General features: G+C 49.6%; 1 protein-coding gene across 1 annotated transcript in view; it reads left to right on the top strand.

The window, feature by feature from the left end:
* The window catches only part of Apob (apolipoprotein B), a 41420-nt gene extending 28655 nt beyond the window's left edge, over positions 1 to 12765 (top strand). Inside the window, exons 25-28 of the mRNA XM_033762857.1 lie at positions 142 to 7716; positions 8369 to 8483; positions 8583 to 8769; positions 9607 to 12765. Coding sequence (XP_033618748.1) covers positions 142 to 7716; positions 8369 to 8483; positions 8583 to 8769; positions 9607 to 11235 — 9506 coding nt within the window. The 3' untranslated portion in view covers positions 11236 to 12765. The remainder of the gene's footprint in view (positions 1 to 141; positions 7717 to 8368; positions 8484 to 8582; positions 8770 to 9606) is intronic.
* Positions 12766 to 24684: the final 11919 nt, after the last annotated feature.

The following is a 24684-nucleotide window of genomic DNA, read 5'->3' as shown; positions in this document are numbered from 1 at the left end:
AATTTATAGTTGAATTAGAGATTAGGAGGCTATGTACAACTGACTCAGATAAATAGCTTTATTACTGAGAGACTTTTAACAGAGAAACTGTTCTGAAAACATATTCTTTAATTTGACCAGTGTCTTTCATTTTTATGTTAGGATCTGGAGAAACAACATACGATCACAGGAATACATTTACATTATCGTGCGATGGAGCCCTACGGCATAAATTTCTGGACTCAAATATTAAACTCAGTCATGTAGAAAAGGTTGGAAACAACCCAGCCTCCAAAGGTCTGCTAACACTGGATGCATCTACTTCCTGGGGACCACAGGTGTCTGCTTCGGTCCATTTGGATTTGAAAAAGAGGCAACATTTGTACATCAAAGATGTCAAGATAGATGGGCAGGTCAGAGCCTCTGCATTCTACGCTAAAGGCACATATGGCCTGACCTGCCAGAGGGACCCTGCCACTGGCCAACTAAGTGGGGAGTCCAACCTGAGCTTTAACTCCTCCTACCTCCAGGGCACCAACCGGATTACGGGGAGATACGAGGACGGTGCCCTCTCCCTCACCTCCACCTCTGAGCTGCAAGGTGGCACCCTTAAAAATACTGCTTCTCTGAAGTACGAAAACTATGAACTGACTCTGAAATCTGACACCAGTGGGAAGTCTGACAACTTGGCCGCTCATAACAAGGTGGATCTGACCTTCTCTAAGCAAAACGCACTGCTGCGCTCTGAGTATGCGGCCGATTACAAGTCATTAAAATTTTTCTCCCTGCTCTCTGGATCCGTGAATTCCCATGGTGTTGAATTAAATGCTGACGTCCTGGGCACCGACAAAACCAACGCCGGTGCTCACAAGGCAACACTGAGGATTGCCCGCGATGGAATCTCTACCAGTGCAACGACCAGCCTGAAATACAGCCCCCTGTTTCTGGAGAATGAGCTGAACGCAGAGCTTGGCCTCTCTGGGGCATCTGTGAAGTTAACAGCAAATGGCCGCTTCAGAGAGCACAGCACAAAATTCACCCTGGATGGAAAAGCCGCCCTCACCGAGGTGTCACTGGGAAGTGCTTATCAGGCCATGATCCTGGGTGTGGACACCAAAAACATTTTCAACTTCAAAGTCAGTGGCGAAGAACTGAAGCTCACCAACGACCTAAAGGGCTCCTATGGGGAGATGACCCTGGACCACACCAACAGTCTGCACATCGCAGGCTTATCCCTGGAGTTCTCTTCAAAACTCGACAGCATCTATAGCTCTGACAAGTTTTATAAGCAAAATTTCAACTTCCAGATTCAGCCCTTTTCTCTTGTAACTGCTTTAAACAATGACCTGAAATACAGCGCTCTGGGTCTGACCAGCAGCGGGAAGGTGCGGCTGGAACCACTGAAGCTCGTCGTGGACGGTAACCTGAAAGGCTCCTACCAAAATAATGAGATAAAACACATCTTCGCCGTTTCTTACGTCGACGTATCAGCAAGCTGCAAGGCGTCTACTGTGGCGAGGATTCAGGGAACGGAGTTCAGCCATCAGCTCAGCGCGGGCCTCACTGGGCTGGCTGCATCCGTAGACACCAGCACAAACTACCACTCGGATTCGCTGCGCTTCGGCAGCGCCTTCCACGCTGCGATGGCCCCGTTCACCCTGGCCGTCGACGCGCACGCAAACGGCAATGGGAAACTGGCTGTCTGGGGAGAGCACACCGGCCAGCTGTACAGCAAATTCCTGCTGAAGGCAGAGCCTTTGGCTCTCACTTTCTCTCACGACCACAAAGGGTCCACAAATCACCGTCTCTTGTCCAGGAAAAGCATCAGCACGGCTGTCGATCACAAACTCAGTGTCCTGCTTACGCCATCCCAGCAGACCAGCACCTGGAAACTCAAGACCCAGCTGAACGACAACGAGTACAGCCAGGACTTCGACGCTTACAACACCAAAGATAAGATCGGCGTGGAGCTCCGTGGGCGTGGCCTGGCCGACCTCGCCGCGCTGGACTCCCCGATTAAGGTGCCGCTTTTCCTCAGTGAGCCCGTCAATGTCCTCGAGGCCTTACAGATGAAAGACGCTGTCCAGCAGCCCCAAGAATTCACGATCGCTGCTGTGGTAAAGTATGACAAGAACCAAGACGTCCACACCATCAGCCTCCCGTTCTTTAGATCACTACCAGAATACCTGGAGAGGAATAGACTAATGCTTATAACTGTACTGGAAGCCATGCAGAAGGAGCTGAAAAGCATCAAAATTGATCAGTTTGTGGGGAAATACAGAGCAGGCCTGGGCAAACTCCCCCAGCAAGTTAATGACTACCTGAATGCCTTCAGCTGGGAGGGTCAGGTTGCCAGTGCCAAGGAAAAACTGACTGCATTCGCAGAAAATTATAGAATCACAGAAAATGATGTACAAGCTGCACTGAATAATGCCAAAATCAACCTCAATGAAATACTCTCTCAACTTCAGACATATGTGATACAATTTGATCAGTATATTAAAGATAATTATGATCTATATGATTTAAAAGTAGCTATTGCTAAGATTATTGATCACATTATTGAAAATTTAAAAATCCTTGATGAACGTTATCATATCCGTGTAAATTTAGTAAGAACAATCCACAATGCACATTTGTTTATTGAAAATATTGATTTTAACAAAATGGGAAGTAGTACAGCATCTTGGATTCAAAATGTAGACATTCAGTACCAAATCAGAAGCCAAATGCAGGAAAAATTGCAGCAGGTCAGGACACAGCTTCAGAATGTAGACATCCAGGAGATTGCTGCAAAGTTAAAGCAACAGGTTGAGGCCATTGATGCCAGAGTGCTTTTAAATCAATTGAGAACTACAATTCCATTCCAAAGAATAAAGGACATTATTGAGCATATCAAATACTTTGTAATAAGTCTTATTGAAGATTTTGATGTAACTGAGAAAATCAATGCTTTTAGAGCCATAGCCCATGAGTTAATTAAGAAATATGAAGTAGACCAACAGATCCAAGTTTTACTAGATAAATCAGTACAGTTAGCTCACCAATATAAGCTGAAAGACACTGTTCAGAAACTAAGCAATGTCCTACAGCAAGTTGATATGAAAGATTGCTACGAGAAACTGCTTGTGTTTGTTGATGATATTATCAGGCAGCTCAAAGCATTTTCTTTTAAACATTTCCTTGAAGAATTAAACCAATTTCTTGACATTTTGGTAAAGAAATTAAGGTCATTTGATTACCACCAGTTTGTAGATGATACCAACCACAAAATCCGGGAGGTGACTCAGATAATCAACACTGAATTTCAGGTTCTTGACCTACCACAGAAAGCTGAAGCGCTGAAACTGTTTGTAGAGGATGTGAGGGCCATGCTGTGTGCCTTTCTGGAAAAGCTAAAGGACACCAAAATAAATGTATTTGTGAATTCGTTACAGGATGCACTAAATTCTGCACATTTGGTTCCCATAAAAGCAAAATTCCAAGAGACTCTAGAAGATCTACGAGACCGGATTTATCAGATGGACATCCAACAAGAACTGGAGCACTACCTGTCTCTGGCAGGCCAGGTTTACAGCACACTTGTCACCTACATCTCTGACTGGTGGGTTGTTGTTGCTAAGAACCTCACCGACTTTGCAGAGCAATATTCTGTCCAAGCCTGGGCTGAAAATGTGAAAGCTTTGGTGGAACAAGGGTTCACGGTCCCTAAAATTCAGCTCATTCTTGGGACCTTGCCGGCCTTTCAAATTAGTCTTCGCGCTCTTCAGGAAGCTTCTTTCCAGACTCCTGACTTCACAGTTCCCCTGACAGATTTGAGGATCCCATCTGTTCAAATCAACTTCAAAGAACTGAAAGATATAAAAATTCCACCCAGGTTTTCCACGCCTGAATTCACTATCCTCAACACCTTCCACATTCCTTCCTTTACAATTGACTTCTTGGAAATAAAAATCAAGATTATCAGGACCATTGACCAGATGCTGAGCAGTGAGTTCCAGTGGCCAGTTCCAGAAGTGTATCTGGGGGACCTGAAGGTGGAGGATGTCCTTCCTGCCAGACTCGTGCTACCAGACTTCCACTTACCGGAAATCGCAATTCCAGAATTTCTAATCCCAAATCTGAACCTCACAGAGTTTCAAGTTCCTGACCTTCACATACCAGAATTCCAGCTTCCTCCCATCTCATACACTGCTGAGATACCTGCTTTTGGCAAGCTGAATAGCATTTTGAAAATCCAGTCTCCTCTTTTCACCTTAGATGCAAAAGCTGACATACACAACATAACTACTTCGGAGCACCAAGCGGGGACTGAAGCTTCCATCGCTGCCAAAGGAGAGTCCAAATTCGAAGTTCTCAATTTTGATTTTCAAGCAAATGCACAGCTCTTGAATCCTAAGACTAATCCACTGTTTCTCAAGGAATCCATGAATTTCTCTAGCAAGTACCTAAGAATGGAGCATGAAAGTGAAATACGATTTTCTATAAATGCCATTGAAGGAAAATCAGACACCCTGGCAAGTTTACATACAGAAAAAAATACACTGGAGCTGCATAATGGTGTGGTGGTCAAGATAAAAGATCGGCTCACCCTGGACAGCCACACGAAATACTTCCACAAGCTGAGCATCCCCACCCTGGACTTCTCCAGTAAAGCAGACCTGAGTAATGCTGTCAAGACACTCCTGGAAGTTGGATACATAACACTGACCTCTTCTGGAGCAGGGTCATGGAAATGGGCCTGTCCCAACTTCTCAGACGAGGGAACACATGAATCACAAATCAACTTTACGGTGGAAGGACTGCTTGCTTCCCTTGGAGTAGCCAATAAGATTAACAGCAAACACCTAAAAGTAAGCCAGAATTTGGCTTATGAATCTGGCTTCCTCAACTTTTCTAAGTTTGAAATTCGGTCAGATGTGGAATCCCAGCACTTGGGCCACAGCGTTCTCACTGCCAAAGGCATAGCCCTACTTGGGAAAGGGAGAGCAGAGATAACTGCAGACCACAATGCTCACTTAAATGGGAAAGTGATTGGAACTTTGAAAAATTCTCTTTTCATTTCAGCCCAGCCACTTGAGATTACTGCATCCGCAAGTAATGAAGGGAATTTGAAAGTTAGTTTTCCATTAAGATTGACAGGGAAGATAGACTTTCTAAATGACTATGCACTACTTGTGAGTCCTGCTGCCCAGCAAACAAGTTGGCAGGCAAGTGCTGGGTTCAATCAGTATAAGTACAACCAAAACTTCTCTGCCACCAACAATGAGAACAGCATCGATGCCCATGTATCGATCAATGGAGTTGCCAACCTGGATTTCTTAAACATTCCGTTTACAATTCCTGAAATGAACCTACCTTACACAGCACTCACAACTCCCTCCCTGAAGGATTTCTCCATATGGGAAGAAACAGGCTTGAAGGAATTCTTGAAAACAACAAAGCAATCATTTGATTTAAATGTAAGTGTTCAGTATAAGAAAAACAAAGACAAGCATTCCATCGCAGTTCCTTTGGGTGCGTTTTATAAGTTTATCAGTCAGAATGTCAACTCCTTGGACAGCTATTTTGAGGATGTCAGAGATAAGGCATTGGATTTTCTTACTACATCCTATAATGAAGTGAAAATTAAGTTGGATGAGTATAAAGCTGAAAGATCCCTCAACAAACTCCCCCAGACCTTTCCGAGGCCTGGATACACCATTCCAGTTGTCAATGTTGAAGTGACTCCATTCTTAGTAGAGACGCTGCCATCTGGTCATGTGATCCCAAAAGCTGTCCATACCCCCAGCTTCACTATCCCGGGTTCTGACTTCTATGTGCCTTCATACACGTTGGTTCTGCCATCCTTTGAACTTCCAGACCTCCATATCCCTAGGAATCTACTCCAGCTTTCTCTCCCAGATTTCAAAGAGCTGAGCACTGTCAACAATATTTTTATTCCAGCCATGGGCAACATAACCTATGATTTTTCCTTCAAATCAAGTGTCATCACCCTGAATGCCAATGCTGGACTTTATAACCAATCGGACCTTGTCGCTCATTTCCTTTCTTCCTCTTCGTTTGTCATCGATGCGCTGCAGTACAAATTAGAGGGCACTTCACGCTTGACAAGGAAGAGAGGACCGAAGTTAGCCACAGCTCTGTCCCTGAGTAACAAATTTGTGGAAGGCAGTCATGACAGCACCATTAGCATCACCAAGAAAATCATGGAAGCATCAGCAACCACGACTGCCAAAGTCCATGTTCCAGTTTTGAGAATGAATTTCAAGCAAGAACTTAATGGAAATACCAAGTCAAAACCTACTGTCTCTTCCTCCATTGAGCTAACATACGACTTCAATTCCCCACAGCTGCTCTCCACCGTCAAGGGGGCGATTGACCACAAGCTCAGCTTAGAAAGCCTCACCTCTTACTTTTCCATTGAGTCATCTACCAAAGGAGATATCGAAGGTGTGGTCCTCTCGAGGGAATATTCAGGAGCTATTGCCAACGAGGCCAGCACTTACCTGAGTTCCAAGGTGACCCGGTCTTCAGTGAAGCTGCAAGGTTCTTCCAAAGTTGATGGTATCTGGAATGTTGAACTAAAAGAAAACTTTGCTGGGGAAGCCACTCTCCGACGCATATATGCCATGTGGGAACACAGCGTGAAAAACCACTTACAGCCACACAGGCACTGGTCCAGTCATGGAGAACACACAAGCAAAGCCACCCTGGAGCTGTTCCCGGGGTCAGTATCAGCCCTCATTCAGATTCGTGCACGGGAGATCAATTCTGTCTTTGACATTCCTCACCTTGACCAGGAAGTAGCCCTGAATGCTAATACTAAGCACCAGAAGTTCAGCTGGAAAAGTGAGGTCCAGGCTCCATATGGGACTCTCCAGCACAATGGGCAGCTTTCTAATGACCAGAAAGAGGCACGCTTTGACATTGCAGGGTCCTTAGAAGGGCACCTGCACTTCCTCAAGTTTGTCACCCTACCTGTGTACGACAAGAGCATATGGGACCTGCTAAAACTGGACGTAACCACCAGCTCCCGAAAGAGACAATATCTTCGTGCTTCAACTGCTCTTGTGTACACCAAAAACCCCAAGGGCTACCCCTTCTCTGTTCCTGTGCAAGAACTGGCTGACAAATTCATCATCCCAGGCCTGAAACTAAGTGATCTGAGCTCAGACCTCGCCACACCTACATTCCGAGTACCATTTACAGACCTTCAGATCCCAGCCTACACACTTGACTTCAATGAAATCAAAATCTACAAGAAGCTAAGTACATCTCCATTTGCCCTTAACCTCCCCGCACTACCCGAAGTAAAATTTCCCCAAGTGGATGTGTTGACAAAATATTCTGAACCAGAAGAATCCTCCGTCCCCTTTTTTGAGATAACTGTGCCTGAAGTTCAGCTAACTGTGTCTCAGTTCACTCTTCCAAAAAGTCTTGCAGTGGGCAGTACTGTTCTGGATCTCAATGAAGTGGCCAGCAGGGTTGGGGACTTCGAGCTGCCCACCATCACTGTGCCTGAGCAGACAATTGAGATTCCTTCCATTAAGTTCTCTGTACCTGCTGGAGTTTTTATTCCTTTTTTTGGAACACTGACTGCACATTTTGGGGTGGCCTCTCCCCTGTATAATGCCACCTGGAATGCTGGTTTGAAAAACAAAGCGGATCATGTCGAAACATTCCTGGATTCCACGTGCAGCTCTACCTTACAGTTCCTAGAGTACGACCTAAATGGTAAGGAAATGTCCTGGCCCCTCTGCTAGCTACTCCACATTTGCAGCAAGAGTTGTGATTAAATGATTACTTGTTCAGTTATCACCAGAGGTATAATTACTCTGTGACAAGATTTAAAAGAAAATAGATCGTACACATGCAAAAACAAAATTATAGGAAATCCCCTGACTTTTAAGAATAGGTTCAAAGAAAAGGAATGTTGCTATAATACTTTTAGCGCAAATAGTGTCTTTTCTTTATTAAAAAAAAGAAAAAAAAGTGAAGGCAGACACAGTGGCATGTACTTGTAGTCCCAGCTGCTTGGGTTGCTAAGACAGGAGGATCACTTGAGCCTAGGAGTTTGAGGCCAACCTGGGCACAGTAAAGAGACTCTATCTCAAAAAGGAAAATAATAAAATAGAATAAAAATAAAGTCAATTCTAGTCACAGGGGTGTAGCCTGGTGGTAAAGCATTTGCCCCGCATGGGTGAGGTCCTGGGTTTGGTTCCTAGCACCACCAAAATAAATAGAAATTTTTAAATGATGGACAGCACATTTCATGCTTTAAACATGTAAGCCGGCTGATCAAGATATAATTCTTCCGGCTTTCACAATGAGAATGCCTATGTCTCACAGTTATCCGCTTAATGAGATATCAAATCTCCCTACACAGTTGTGGGAACCCACAGAATTGAAGATGGCATGCTCATCTGCAAGACCGAAGGGATGCTTGCCCACCATGACTTCAGCGCAGAATATAAAGAAGACGGAAAATACAAAGGACTTGAGTATGGCCCTTTCGTTGAAGTGCTGTCTCCTGAAAGCTCATCGCGATGCCCGCCATCTCTGCTCCCTTTTCTTTGACTCATCTGCCTTTCTGCTTTCAGGGACTGGGAAGGGGAGCTGAGCCTGGACATCAGCAGCCCAGCGTTCACTGAGCTCCACTTGCACTACCAAGAGAACGAGAAGAGCGTGTCCTCCTCGGCAGCCTCCCCGGCCATAGGCACCGTGGGCCTGGACATGGAGACAGAAGGTGGCCGCAGCTTCGAGTTCAAGCTCTACTTCCAGCCTCAGGTGAGTCCTAGGCTGCACACACCCGAGAGCAAGTAGAGGATTGTAGTGGGTGCATTTAACTCAAGACAGTTCTTATAGAGCACCCCAAACTAGGGGACAGACGGGTAGTGAGCAAGAGGCACTGTTCTCCAGAAAGGGCCACGATGGCTCCTTCCCTGAGTTTAATCGGCAGACACACCCATGAATGATCCTAATGCCACTGCTATCTCAGGATAAATCCAGAGAGATGAATGTGGCACCTCCTGACCTCAATCACAGGTGAACTCGGCCTCATGCAGAGTACGTTGCTTTTCAAATTATGATTTCTGGAGTACTTGAGGATTCAAAATTCTTCTGCACAATAGAATTATTCAAGGGTACACATCAAAGTCCTCTTGCATCACTTATAAGCTGTGCCGGGGCCACATGGAAGACGCTGTTACCAGAGGGAGACTGACTCTGGTTCTGTGACGAAGCTTGTGTCAGGGACCTGGAGAATGGTGCTGAAATCAGTAGTCGATGTCCCTCCCTTCCTTCCTACTCCTTGTCCTCAGCCTCCCTTCTCCTCTCCCTCCTCTCCCAAACTGCAGTCCTAGGAAAGTCATGTTAAGTGCTGCTGTTAAATGCCAAGCATGTTCTCGATCCTTTCTAGTGCATACAACGAGGGGAAGTTAATAACAGTGGGCTTGTTTAACCATAAAACAGACATGCAAACTGACATATGAGAGATGAATCCCCATCAGACTATGAAAGATCTTTTAATACTTTTAACTGTTGGTGAAATTGTAATGTAGATTATTTTATAAGCAGAGTAACTAAAAACCTGTTTCTCTCATCTGGTTTTTTTCCTGGTTTTAGTCCTCTCCAGGCCAACAACTCAACATATTCAAAACCAAGTGGAGGTACCGGGAATCTGACGATAAAACTCAGATGAAATTTAACTGGGAGGAAGAGGCAGCTTCCAGACTGCTGAACTCTCTAAGGGACAATGTGCCAAAGGCCACAGGAGCCTTTCATGCCTATGTTGACAAGTACCACCGGGAGTACACGGGACTCAGCCTGGAAGATGCTTCTGTGAAACTCGGGAGAAGTCTGCTGGACAGTGCTGAGGGAGCCTACCAAAGAGCCAGGAGGCAGATCGATAAGATAGATGTGGGACTCCAGAGAGCAGCTAGCAGCACTACAGGAGCCTACCAGGAGTGGAAGGAAAAGGCCCAGGACTTATACCAGGGCCTGCTGGCTGACGAGGGACAAGCCACTTCCCACAGACTCAAAGACAAGGTGTTTGACAGTTTGTTACAAGTTACTCAGGAGTCCCACATGGCAGCCAAGCATATGATTGACTCCTCTATTGGTTTCTTGCAGCTCACCAGAATCCATCTCCCGGGGATAGCAGGGATGTACACTAGAGATGAACTCTGCACAATGGTCATGAAAGAAATCGGGAAAGCACTGTCCCAGGCATATTCAAATATCCAGAGTGGGTTAGAGAAGCTGCTTTCCTATGTCCAAGACCTAGTGGAGAAATCTGAATTAATCAAAGACCTACAGATTAAATTTCCTTTTTATTCAGAAAGCCATACACTGACAGAGGTAATTCTGAAGTCTAGGAAACTGTTGGAATTTTTATCAAAAGAAGCCCAAGAGGTATTTACTGACCTACAGTCTATCAAGTTTTCAGAGACACTGACTGAACTCCAGAGCCTTTTACAAAGAGTTTTCCAAGAGATAGAAGAAGAAATAAAACTGTTAAAGGAGACCAGGCTTATCCACCCCATTAATGCCATCCACACAGTCTTCAACACATATATTCCGCTTGCTTTTAGGGTGCTGAAAGAAAGTCTATGCCTTAACCTTACAAAGTTCAATGAGCTTGTTCAAAATAACCTTCAGATGGCTTCTGAAGGGTTGCAGCAGACCCATCAGTATATAAAGGCTCTTCGCGAAGAGTATTTTGATCCAAGTGTAGTCGGCTGGACAGTAAAATACTATGAACTTGAAGACAAGATCATTGACCTGGTCATGGACCTGGTGATTGCCCTTCACAACTTCCATTCCACGTACGCAGCCTATGTGACCAGCTATGTTTCCCAGCTCTCAGCCCTCGCTGAGCAATTCGTACACAAAGATGTCCAAGAATATCTGTTCATCCTCGCAGATGCAGACGGAAAGGGGAAAGAGAAAATAGCAGAGCTTTCTAACACTGCTCAGCAAGTGATTAAAACCTTGATCACTGCAACAAAGGAGATTGTTTCTGATTACCAGGAGAAGTTCACATCTAAACTACAAGAGTTTCCAGACCAGTTCTCTGATTACCATGAGAAATTCATCGCTGAGTCCCAAAGAGTGATGGACCTCTTCATTCAAAACTACCACATGATTCTAAGCTATATCACGGAGTTACTGCAAAAGCTGCAGGCAGCCACAGCCAGTGGAGGGAATGCCTACATAAAGCTTGCTCCAGGAGAACTTACTGTTACTTACTAAATTTAATCCCCACTTATTGGTGCATTGCAATTAAACTTGCACACAATGGGTGGAAAATTCAAACTACTGATAAAACACACACTGAGCCGGCCTGCAGCAGGCAACTGACTAAAGGCAGATGCACATAGGAACGGGACCTGCTCTGGAGCTGATGTGGGGGCTCTGAACTCTGGGGGGTGACAATGTTTTTTTGCAAGTTAAAATCAGGATCTGAATTATTTTGCTAAACCTGGGAGGGGGCAAATAAATGGATTCTGTTTCACACCACTCAGTATGGTCCTCTGCATTAGAAGATAGTGCAATTAGGGTATCGATTCAAGTATTCTGGCGTTTCAGCACCTCTAGAACATATATGATGACCTACGTGATGGAAAGGAGACAGGAAGCATTACGAATGGAGACATTTTATCACCTAAAAAACAGAGGTGATTCATCTCAAGAACTGTATTTTCCACGTGAAAAGGAAAAGGTCACAGAAATTTTTACATAATTTGATCATGAGGAGCATCTCATTTATCTTTAAGTGCCACATAGCCTTCCTCACCAACCTGCCTGCCTTTGCCAGGCGAGGCTCTCTTTCAGCTTTAAGGTAAACCAGCAGGCCTTCGACTTCACCCGGCCTGCCGGCAGCGAAGAGGAGAGGTAGGGAGCCCTGGTCTTCAGGCCACTGAGAGAGAAGTTTGGTTAGGAGAGGAGGGTGGGGGAGTGAACGCGTAACACTCCTGTAAGTAAGTGCACATTCAGGTTCTGGAACTTCCTTATATTTCCAAAAGCAATACCTACTCGTCCCATTGCAGTCAAGTCAGGGGGCTCTCTTGCTGCCCCATGCACCCACTACAAGCTCTGATTTTAAACATAAGCAATTTCAGTCAGCACGCTTCTGGTGCTGAGCACTACATACCTTTCCATCGAAGTGAGGAGAGTCAGTGAGATGCCAGTGTCTTCAGAGGCCCCACAGTCTTCCTTTGCAGGGCATTTACCAGGCCTCCCTCTGCCCTGAGATCCAGACCTGATTTGTCCCTTCTCTCGCCCTAAATATTGACCCGTCATTTACACATTTCTTTATCCACCCAGCCAGTCAGGAGAATTTCCTGGACTACCTGATCCAAGCTCCTGGGTGCCTCTCTTTCCATTTTCCCATCAAAGCTGGTGTGTGCTGTTCTAGGAGGGGGATAAACAGTACAGAGGCACCATGAAGACTTTAAGTAGAAAAACTCATGGAGAGGAAGTTGCTACAGAAAAACTTGAAAGGGATCTTGATGATACACAGACTTTAATAAACCAATACAGGAGAGGGGCAGCTCCAAATGAGGGGACCCAGGTGCAGAGGTGGGTTGTTCAGTTTGGCCAAGGTATAGGAAGAGTAGTCAGAAAGGACAGTTTGGCAGTGTTGTGGGGCTTGAACACTGGAGTGGAAGTGCCGCTTTTTGCTGAAGAAGGGCATCCGGAGAAAGGTTCTGAGTAGGAGAGTGATATCAGGTGCGACTCGGGGACCTCAATCCATACTGCAACATTATACATAATGAGTGGTAATGGAACCAACCTGAGTGCCCGAGAAAAAGATGGACCCACCTGTGACTTGACAAGCATCTCAGGCAGGTGGGAAAGAAACGGTGGGATGAAAGCAGCACCATGAAGCAGAGGGGTAGGAACAGGCGGCTGTTACTGAGAACACAAAGGATGAGCACAAGAACCGTTGGAAATGAAGCGGCCTCAAAGTCACTGGAGGTAGGAACTGAAGAGTTACGGGCGAGATAGGAAAAAACGGTAAGAACAACACGTATTTTACTGTTTTCTCCTGAGATAACAAAATAGCACAGACTGAGTAATTTATAAAGAAAGTGAATTTGTTTTCACAGATCTGAGGGCTGGGAAGTCCAAGAGCAAGGGCCTGTTTCTAGCAAGGGTTTTCCTGCTGCGTGCGTAATGGCAGAAGAGCAAGCAAGCAACAGGCAGGGAAGGAAATCCGATGGAACCCCCCTGTCTTATAACTAACCTGCTCCCTTGGCAGCGGCCTTACCCCATTCAGAAGGTCCGCTCCAGACCTCAACACCTAATGCTATTGCTTCGAGGTCTAACTTCCCAAGCCATGAATTGTGCAAAGAGGAAAGCAAACCTCCCATTTAACCTACAGAATTATGGAGCAGCATTAGAATCGTGATGAATGTGTGTTCAGAGGGAGACGATTGTTGTGGCAATGGACTCACAGAGAGCAGGGGCTGTGGGCTTGCACAGCACGTTTCAATCTGCAGTGGAGTGGTACGCCCAGGTGGAAAACATTCTCAGAGAAAAACCAAAGATGTGGGCTTGAGAAACAATATCCAAAACAATGTGGATGAGTGAGAACTTTAGCCAATTGTATTAATTTCATAGATCTGTAGAAATTTATCAAGGAGGAAAAGAGCTCTCCTTTGGCACCACTGATGGGTCCTGAGAATGAATTAACATGCAAATCTCCTAAGAACACACCCCGAGGCGCTGTGGAAAATCCTGCTGTAAATATGGCTGTTCCTCCTATGAAACAAATACCCAAGTTAAAACCCAATGAGAAATCAAATAATAAAACTCAGCCTGGGTCCGTGGAACTTCAGAAGTAAGACCTGACTGTGTGCTTTGGTTGGGCTCCCAGGTCCCACGTGGACTGTGGCACTGTCCCCAGGGTCACCTTAAGATTCAGGGGTCTATTTGGATGGGGTGTGACCATGTCCGATTTCCTCCCGCTGCTTTCCTCTTGAAGGCTGGTCTGCAGAACAGACTTTCCCCCTTTTTCTGATGAGATGAGAAAATCCCCTTTCACTTCCCGTTCTAGGTCCCCTTTCTAATTTATAGCCTAGTCCCCATTCAGTCAGAAAAGGGGCCCAGATGGCCCTCAGATGGAACCTATAATATGGGCGCGAGAGGGGACGAACAGATGTTCCCCTAAAAGTGTCTGATAGCCAGAGATAAATGTGCAGACACAGACCTGGCCTCTTAGCTCATCTCCTTGTATGCTGTTTCCCATTAAGAGGTCAGCTCCAACTCCCTTCCAAGTGCTCCACTTGTTGGTGGGATGGTTGGGTGGTCAGCAGCAAATGACATTTGGGGCCTCATAAAAGTTGATGGAATAGGTACACACGTTTCCTCAAGGAAATCCCTGCTTTTCTGTTCCTCCAAACTGGCTTCTGCCTTCGCCTCTTGCCTTCTGACTCCTGTTTGCAGATCCAAAGGTCAGGCCCCGTTGACTGCTTTTCGTAGACAGGTGCAGGTGATGCTGGGATACAGGGTAACCCTTCAGGACAAGCCACTGTGAGATGAGGGGGTGCCCCAAATCAGGGCTCCCCTCTTTCTGCAAAGACCACAGGCTCCCTCACTGGCTTTCTGAGATCTGCAGGAATCCCAGGGAGATCTGCCTCCCAAAGGTCCTCTCTATGGCCAGTGAGGCCTCTGCTTAGAAGTCAGGAGACCTACATTCTGGCCCCTCCAGTGCTGATGCAATGGACCTTGTGATCTTGAGCAGAGGACTCGCAGTATTGACAGCTTGTAAACTGAATCTGACCCCAGGGTGCCCCGCTTTCAGCAAATCCAATGCACACAGAAGTATAGCCCCACACTCACAGTCAGCAAGGGCCGGCGGCCAAGTCTCCTGCTTCTCACATACCCTAAACAACCCACTGGGCCTTGAGGTTGTGTGGACATCTCTAACACACGGCTGTCCCTGTGAGCTACCTGCTTCTGTCTCTCTAGGGCTCTCTCTCTTTCCAGCCCTCCTTCCTTACCCCAGGTTCCCAGACCCTGTCGCCTCACTCAGCAGAGGAAGGGCATCACTGTCTTGGGATAACGTGAGCTTCTCTGGGGCAAAGAGCTCTCTAGCTTGTTTCTGGGGAGAGGCAGAGACTCACAGCCCACAGGCCCATTGCACGGTTTTCCTTGAAGTAAGCCACCCTCCAGGCAGGAGAAGTTCGGCCTTCACGATAGGCCGACAGATTCTAACAGCAGCCAGCACTACAGTAAGTTTTCCCTCCCTTTACAGATAAAATAGAGCAACCTCTTATCCTATGTGCTTGTAAAAGAATCTATTTAACAAAAGAAAATTGTTTTAAGCATCTCCTGGGCCAAGGTGGTAAAACAAAGAGAGGTCCGTTGCCTGCCCCTAAAAGAAAAGACCTTTGCACGGAGGAAAGTTAGTAAAGTCTTTCCCTCTCTCAAGGAGATGGGCCCTGCAGATTCCAGTCCATGGTAAAGCTTTTCTCCGCTCCCCTCCCCTCTTCTCTTCTTTCCTCTTCTCCTCTCTCCACTTCTCTTCCCTCTCCTCCCCTTCCCCTCCCCTTACCTCCTTCTTCCTTCATAAAGAAAAAACTTACACAAAAACAATCACTTACATTATTTCTGAGACAATCCCAGCCCTGCTTTCCTTCACATACTCACTAGGTCCTGAAAATGTCTGGTATTCACTTGAAGAAGTCAAAGGATCTTTAAGAGAACCTGGTGAGAAATCGTTTTGTGAGGCCAAGATTCCTCTTACTCTGAGAGCATTCTGCCTAAAATGAGTCTTCCTTGCAAATTGCATTCTTTGTGGAATTTTCTTGAATCAGCTTCATTTGCTGAAGCCATTGGCAGACAGACAATATGCCCAGAGGCTAGAAGGATTTGGTTCTGCCGTACAGAAATGCCTTTAGTCTAGATAATACCCAGGCAAGAGAAATCAAGCAAGCCACTTCACCTGTGTGGATGGGCGCATTCCCCACACAGGCCTTGGACTAACATGGGAGTGGGAGATGTTTCTGCTGTGAGGCTCACAGAGGACAGACTTTTCCTGGGAGTCAGGCCCTGAGCTCACCAGCGTCTCCTCACTGTGACCGTAGCCTGAGAACTTTGAGGAAGGGTGGACGTTGATTTGGCTCAGAAACCTTGCTCCTCAGTCTCTTGGGGCTCTGTGGCTTCCGGGCTCCTGGTGAGCAGAGCGTCATGGCAGAGGATGTGGCAGAAAAAAGCATCCTGAGGCGGGGAGGTGGAGCCAGAGGGGGAGAGGTGGGGAACGGGACACCATTAAAGCACATGTACGCCAGGGGCCTCTTCTCCTGACAGCCAGAGAGTCATCCGTGAGGCCTCCTCTGAGCAGCTCAGCGTGGTCCGGCCACCTCAGAACATGAGTCTGAGGAACACCTGCTATTGGAACCCTAACCCAGGCTCTCCTCTCACTTCCGGGGCAGACTTCTGTCCCCTCTTTGTAACATGCCAGGCTTGCTACTCTCCGTGATTTACTCGTGCTCTTCTCCGGCCAGACACACCCTCCTCAGGTCCTCTGGAGTTCCACCTCCTCACAAGTCTTCCAGAACCTTCCAGCCCTCTCCTGCTCTCCCTCAGCCTTCACTGCCCACCGTGGTGACCCCTACTGTCCCCCCTCAGGTCTGGGTTCCCTCGCTGTCTACCCCAGATGAGGTACATGCAGGACTGGACTAGGACCCTGGGTCTGCGGCGTCCGTGCGCCCATCTGCACCCTGCTGAGGATGACATTGCCTCGCTTCCCCCAGGAGGGCCACTCGGCACATTCCACTCTGGGGCTGCCCTGTTGGGAACCAGCTGCAATTTCTTGAGCCTGCAAAAGCAGTTCATGCCCTCTTCAGTGCCCCTTCTGCCTGAGCCTTGGTGGAAATCGTAGGTCAGGAGGTAAAGAGGCTGGACCTGGGGTGTGCGGTTCTGGGTGCCGCCCCCATTGTTCCGGTGGTACCTGTCACGCCATCCTCCTGCCCTGCCATGTCTTCATCCTGTAAACTCTTGTGACCGTGACAGCACTGCACTCCGGGGCCACTCATCCTGCCTGGTACACAGCAGGTGCTAAGAAAAGGTCTGGCTGTGTGAATTACGGGCAGGGCCAAGCTTTCGCCAGCCAGGAGGTCATAGCCATGCACTGGGCTCAGCCCCCAGGAGCCACCGTGCTCACCACTGGTCCCGAACAGGCCAGCCCTGACACCCTCTTGCTTCTTGCAGGAACTTTCTCCTGCTGGACAGAACACACGCTTCCCGTCAGCTTTTATTTTTGTGATGCTTGCTTGAGTGGGGCATTCTGTTCTTGGAATTTCTTGTTAAAGTATTTCATTTAATTAAGTTTTTACAACCAGCTCTGCTTTGTGTCTGCCAAAAGGCCCACGCTCAGCTCCCCAGGAGGCCAGGTCACCGAGGCTCTGAGAGAGCCAAGCTCAGGCTTAGGGCTGCGTATGAGGTGCCCAGAGCCCTTGCGTGTACCCCACAGGCTGAGTTTGTCCCATTTCAGTCCCCCCACACTGGGCCCGGCAGAAGCATGATCTGAGTGCTCTCTGGCGAGGCTCTTGCTCAGCCTGGGGCCACCCCGTGTCTGAATCCCAAACACAGTCCCAGCAAGTGTGCTGTAGACCATCAGACAGCTCCCCGCGTCCTTGCTCCCCATTCAAGCAGCTGGCCTGGCCTGGCTCCCCTTGGAGCCTCCCCAACCCCCTCCGCCCTCCATGTGTGCAGGGTCCCCTCGGGCCCTGCAGCTCCTCCTCTGTCCCTCCCACAGCCCAGTGTATGCCTGGGCCACAGTGGGGCTCCTCTTCCTCCTCCACCAACCCCAGTTCAGGGCCTTTCGAGGGAGGCCACCAGGGGTGCTGCATTCAGCTGGGCAACCTATGCCCAGAATTTACAGTCAGGGGTGCAGCAGGGAGTACATTCCCCCAGGCTCTGCTTAAAAGATTACAGACTGTGGTGTAACAGGTGTGCAGAAGGTCCAGAGGAGCGATAGGAAGGGAAACAGCCCCGCGGGGCTACTGGGCCTGCAGGGGAGCCTGCAGGGTGCTCTCCACACCAAGCCTCCCCCTGGAGCCCTGATAGTCTCCTTGCACAACAAGCCAGCCCTGCTGGAAAGCCCGGACCAGGTGGATAAGCCATGAACGTGGACAGCGCTGTACCCGCCTCCGTTCACCACCAGGCTGGAATGTCTCCTGGCCCATCGCTGGAGGCCAGGCTTGCCTTTCCGGGCTTCCTTCTCCTGACCCCAAGCCGTACCTGGCCTAAGGGAGCCACCGTGGCCCCGGGATCATTCCGGGCTCCTTGTGGCGTTGCTAGGAGCCCGGCTGCCACCTGTCAGGAATCTGCGCTCGGGGACGTGGTAGAATGCACTGTTTTCCCACACTCGTATTTTAAAAGGTTACAGACCATGTGTGCATAATAGGCAGAACATTAGGTCACTTGTCTCACTTAGAACAATAATCCGTTTTGCTCGGGGTCAGGTTGACACAAAGAACCCGTCCGGACCGGGTCTCGTGATGGGACTTAGCCCTCCCCTCCAACTAATGAAATTTTCAACTCGCGGGTACTTGAGTTAATAAAGTGTGCCACACATCTGCTCAGGGCGCTGGCAGAAGAAAGCCCGGGCTTCGGGTCTGAGATCACTGACATAATGTTTGAGTGGCCCCCCGCAGGTGCCCTGTGGGGCACCAAATTAAGGACAGCAGCACAATGAATGTGTGAGAAAAAACATCAGTGTCCAAACAGAGGCCACGCCTCCCGAGGGAGACCGTAGAATGACCGGGGAATATTGCTGGGGCTGCCACTGGGACTGCACACCCGTGGCCTACAGGTAATGAATTATTTTAACAGGAAATTGGCCCCAACACGATCTTAGGTCAAAACATGAAAAAAGTGAAGGGAAAAAAGAAGCATATTTTCTATGACCGTTGAATTAACTGCAAAAGAATGATGTGTGCAGTTCTGGACTCGACATACAGCCAGAGGTGAGGGTCTGCAAGACAGCCCAGAGAGGCTAAATTCCAAGCCCCGTAGACCCCTGGGAATCCAGCTGCTCTCCCTCCCCTGCTGCCTTCCCGGCTGGAGACCATTGTGTTTGCCTCGGGCCTGTGCAGAGCAGGCAGAAGTAGCCCCTGCCCGAGGGACGAGGACTGGCTACTAGCTTTCCCACTGTCCGCAGGCAGAGTGGCAAAATGGAATTCTTCAGGGCCCTGACCAGTTTGCTCCCCTAAACACTGCCTGACTCTGCAAGGAGGAGAGGGACGGGGCTGACCATCTTGTGCTTTTCCCTCAGGAGAGGCACAGGCCTCCTTCAGCCGAGGCCCATCTCCATGATGTTGTGCAGTTTCCCCTGCCCCAGAAGCTGGAGAGCAAGAGGAAGGTCACCACTGACCAACCCCAGCACATCCCTGCACCTCCACGTTGGCAGGGTTCCAGGGCTCTAGGCCAGGCCCCTGGGCTGAGGGTCAATCCTGGGAGTGGGAATTCGGGCACCACCAGAGCAGGGTCCACCTCAGACCCAGACCTGAGGCCCCAGGCTGGAGCACAGCAGCCTGCTGACAGCTTAGCCAGCTTTCTGACATTGGCTGTGCTGAGATAGAGGCCAAGGCAGAGACGCCTGGCTCCTGTCCTCAGTTCCTCAAGGGCAGCCCTGAGCTTGCTCTGGGGATGGGAGAGTTGCACAGGGAGGGCCCAGCGAGTGGGCCAGACTCTGCCCACCCCACGTGACTGGCCCTGGACGAAGGAGGCAGGCATCCCCTTCCCGTGGGACACGAGAAAGGAGCTCACCAACACGGTTTCCCGGCTCTGCCAGCAGCCTTATACCTTCCCTGCCCTTTCCCAGTGACACGCCACTTCCGGGGACCCAGGGCCGCTCTCTCGCCTCCCGGAGGTGTGGCCTGGGCACCCCTTGGCCCAGCCTGGCCTTCCTGAGCACTGTCCCTTCCATCGCCCACAGGCAACAGAGCCCAGCAGAGCCTCGTAGATCGACTGCAGTGGAGCTGGTCCCAGCCACTCGTCCTCACGAGTGCCCGCCTGCCATCCCTGTCCTGGTGAGAAGTCAAAGTGAGCGGAGAGGCCAGCCGGGGGTCTGCACCATGATTAATGAGGCTCTGGCTCCCCTGCTCTCCAAGCAACTGCGCAGGCCTCCATGGAATGCAGCGAGCAGCCGGGCACAGCCTCCCAGCCCTTCCTCGAAGCCGGGCTTCTCTCAGCCTAAAGGGACCTCTGCGCCCACAGTTCCCCAGCACTCAGCCCAAATCTTACCACTGGGAAGAGGGGCTCTGTGCGCTGTCCCATCCTCCAGCTGACACCCGGGAAGAGCCGACTCCTGCGCCCCACGTCCCCGCGCACATGAGCTACGCTTCGCCTCTGTGTGCGCAGAAGGTGGGAGCAGAGTCGTCCTGGGTCCAAGTCCATGAGGACTGAGTCAACACGCGGCTGTCTCTGACATACTGCGATGCCCCCAAGTCCTTGCTGTTCTCCTCCTCTGACACTCTGCGCCCAGAAACCAAGAGGCAATCCAATGCCCCCCCAGGTGCCAGCCTCTGCTTCCCTCACTGTCCCCAAACTAGCGCAGGCTCCTGGACTGTTTGGCAGCTGAGCCTGCAGGCCTGTGACGCCTCTGTCTCAGCATCTCAGGTGAGGGTCACACAGCGGGAAGCCCGGATGAGCCGAGTGAGCTGCTGCTCCATCCAAGGGAAGGGGCTCTGTGCTGCCCCACAGTCACTAAGAGCCCAGCACAAGATGGAGAAAGGCAGCGAGTTACCCATGGTGGCAACTTAGGAGTTCATGCGAAGAGGCGAAAGCCTGGGCGCCAACATCTCCAGAAGTCCCACACAGGCCAGGGAGGAGCCATTCCCTGCTGGGGGCCCTCTGTCACAGCCCAGGGGGCCTGAGGTCAGTGTCCAGCCACTCCTCCTGGCCACAGCCTGCCCCTCCATGCAGTGGAAGAGTGGGCCAGGTGGCGTCCAAAGGCCTTTCAATTCTGGCCAACTGCAGTGGCTCCACAGCCGATACCATTGTCACCATCATCACCGCCATGTTTGGGGAGTGACAGAAGATCACTCTGGGCGAGGCGGTGTCAGCAGGTACAACCAGCCGCAGAAACAGGTGGGCTTCCTCACAGATGGCAAAGCTGAGGCTCGGGACGGTCACTTAGCTTCAGCTTTGTGACTTGTTTATAAATAGCCACTGGGCTTAAAGTGTAGATCTGCATTCTCTCTGAACGTGCACCTGGGGACACGGACTGGGCTGTTTCTGTAATAAAATGCTGATGTCGGTACTAACATCGTACACCGGCTGCACTGTGTGAGTTTTGCTCATCTTTACGGTAACTGTGCAGAAAGGTAGCTGTGGTCATCCCAAAGAGATTAGCTCTTCCGACTACTGGAACAGGCCAACCCTGCCATTCTCCTTCTGTTGAAAAGCCCACCCTGTCCAGAGCATATTTTCCTAATTGCCCACCCGAGTTTATCTTTGGTGACAGCAGAACTGATATTTTCCCCATTCGCCTAAGGAGTCACTAGAAATGAAAATATTGAAATATATTTGGAACACTTGGTTCATAGCTGGAGGGCCAGATACCTAAAATACCCCCGCCCATCACTGCAGGCCCTCCTGTGGGACTCGCTGAGGTTCCTGCGACCCCAGTGACGATAGCTTCAGCACTTGCACAGGCATGTAAGTGCACACATCACATGGACACCTGGTGACACAGGTACGTGCAACGCACGGACACACGCATCTGCACGAGTCCATGCCCACACGCACACACAGGTAAACACGTCTCCCCATGCAGACATCCGAGCCCAGCCTCCCTCCGGCCTCTGCAGCTGCGACAAACACCCACTGCACCTCACTGAGCGTCTGCCCCTGAAACTCTGCTCTCTGACCGGCTCAGACCCACTCGCCGGGAGCCAGGACTGTGTTGTCCGATATCCGGAAGCCTCCCCCTCTCTCACCATCCAGTTTCTTCTCTGAATGACAGTGGCTGGAGGCCCTGCTCCTCCATGGCCACAGTTCCGTTCCATGGGCTGCTTGGGAGAAAGAGGACTCCCAAGGGTTCAGGGTCCTCCACTAGGAGCCCAGCACTTGGACTCAGGTTTGTCACAGGACCTTGTGCACATCACAGCCATAGAATTTTGGGCTCAAAGTGACATAAGGTCTTCACTTACCCCCTCCGAGGATGAAGGGGGTTGGGGTCCCGTGTCTCAGGGTCCTCAGGGTGTTTCTGTGAGAAGCCAGCACTTTCACAGCCACAAATGTTCTCCTCCCTGTCTTCCCTACCCTCTGGGACATAAACAATCAAAAATGAGGCTCTAACCCAGGCACACACCTGTAATACCAGCTATTCAGGAGGCTGAGGCAAGAGGATCACAAATTTTGGCCAGTCTAGACAACATAGCAAGACCTTGGAGGGCGGGGGGCAGAAGGAGGGAAGGAAAGGAGAAAGGGAGGGAAGTAGGGAGGGAAGAAGGAAAGAAGGAAAGAAGGAAAGAAGGAAAGAAGGAAAGAAGGAAAGAAAGACAGACTTGGGGGCTCCAGAAAAATGGGAGAAGGGCGAGCAGGACATCAGGGAGTTTGTGCACCACACCGGAACTTGGACATGGACTCTGAACCAGTACCCCCTAATCCACTGCTTGATGTCTTCGGCCCCAAGTAAAGTCCAAGCCATGAGGCTGAGGAATGCCTCACAGGCATCCCAAGACCCCAGCTCCTTATTGAACATTTCCATACTTACTTGGGCCCAATCAGAACTTTTTAATCATCTTCCTGGGCATCAGTTTATAGGGACAGATCATTTCCAGATGCCACTAACATACCCACAAGTGGCTGCCCACGGCAGCGCTCACAGAACCCACAACCCAGCTGAGCCTTAAAGCAGGCTCTGCCCTGGTGCAGAGGCCGAGGGTGCCCCTGGGCCATTCCCTCTTTTCAGCTGAGTCTGGGTATGTCCAGCTCTGACCAAAACAAACAGGAGCTGGAGACAGAACTTTGGCCTTCTCAGCCACCATCCCCCTCCCTGTCACTTTGGGTGGTGATTTCCTGCAGCCCCTGTGCTCCAAGCCAAGGGCAGGAGTAAGTCCTACAAAAGAGAAGGCTCCAGGGATGCCAATCACACCACAGCTTTTTTCTTTTTGTCTTTTGCCTTTGTCCCCCAACCCATTTTATTTTATTTTTATTTTTTAGTCTACCCTCTAAAATGAACTGCTGTGTGACTTTCAGCAAGACACTTTGATCCACTTTGCTGTCACTCACTTGGCTGAGTACTCTGGAAGCGCATCTAAATGTCTTACTGCACTCGCTCCTACCTCACCTGTGTGGCTGGTGCCCTTGTCCATGTAGACCTTACTAATTGCACTCTGTCCCCCAACTCCTGCTTCACTTGGTGCTCTGGACACCCACTAAAACTCCACTCCTGTCTCTAGGACCCACATCTGGGGAAGACGTGGCCTCTAGCAACTCAGCAAAGAAGATAGACCCAGGCACCTGCCGTGGGAAACAGCACGAGCAGCCACCAGGGGTGGGACGTGGTATCCAGGAAAGAAAAACTGGGTTTGGGTTTTGGCTCTGCTCTTCAGAGAGAGAGAGAGAGAGATTTGACTTCTAGGATGCTAGAGAGAAAATAGGCAGAATTCAACTTATGTTTCAGAGCCAGGTTAGAGCTTTTGTCTTGGCCAAACTTAGCACCAGCAGCAAAATCCCATCCGAATGGGACCATTGTGCTGCTTTCCTGGCTGCTCAGAAACCCGGCAGCTTCCCCTGGAGGTGCACATTCCAATAGTTAATTGGTTTGTCCCTTCTCTAAGGAACTGTGCAGAGAAGTGATCACATGATGGCAACCTTATTCTCGATCCTCCTTCACAGGGTATCAATTCCTCTGCTGACCATAAGTGATTATCAGCTCCTGTCTGTTTCACGGGGCCACTGGGCAGGCAGGCACTGCCCCTGTCCAAAAGGAAATGTCTGTGTCTCAGGCTGAAGTCAAGCCTGTTCCTGTGGCTGGACTTCCTGAAACTACAATATGAAAAATGGGGCTGGGGTGCCTTTGCCATTCATAAGTAGCTGGACACACAGGGTGCTTGGTTGGAAACAGGATGTGCTTTGGCTGGCACTGCCATTACGTGACAAAGTGTTCCTAGATGCTGTCTGGAGCCAGCAGCTGGCTTTCCCTGCCCTGTGCGCCTCCAGCACTGGACTTTCACCACCAAGCACCAAGAGAACAAAGGTAGCACCAGGAACCTGACGCTAATAAAGCCGGGGCTTTCTGAGCCACACTGGGGAGCAGTCATGGGGAGAGCCGTTTTCTTGCATCTTTTCCTTTCATCCTTGGGGCTGCACTCTGGATTTGGTGTTGTTATTACCGCTGTTTCCCAGCAGAGGGTCGGTGAGGTTAAGCAAATTCTCCCACGACAGCTTCTGAGCAGTGGCTCAGTGGGGCGAATGCCAGCTAACTCCGGAATGTCTAGTTTTCACTGCTTTAGGCAATGCCCTGGGCTCCGTCCACTCCTCCACGGGCCAGCCCAGCGTCTTCCCAGGAAGTATGGGGGCCTTGGAGCCTCTGACTCCCCAATAAAGCCGTGGAGTGTAAATGCCAGGTCACAGTGCTGGTGAAAGAGCAAGAGCTCCCTGATCAGCAGGGAGTGTAGGTTTGTGGCTGCTGACTGCCCGGCAGCGGCCCGGAACGCAAGGTGAAGGCCACAGCAC

This window comes from Fukomys damarensis, unplaced genomic scaffold (assembly GCF_012274545.1).
Source record: "Fukomys damarensis isolate Sample0158 unplaced genomic scaffold, DMR_v1.0_HiC HiC_scaffold_2, whole genome shotgun sequence".
Classification (NCBI taxonomy): domain Eukaryota; kingdom Metazoa; phylum Chordata; class Mammalia; order Rodentia; family Bathyergidae; genus Fukomys; species Fukomys damarensis.
This window is presented reverse-complemented; position numbering and strand designations above follow the sequence as displayed.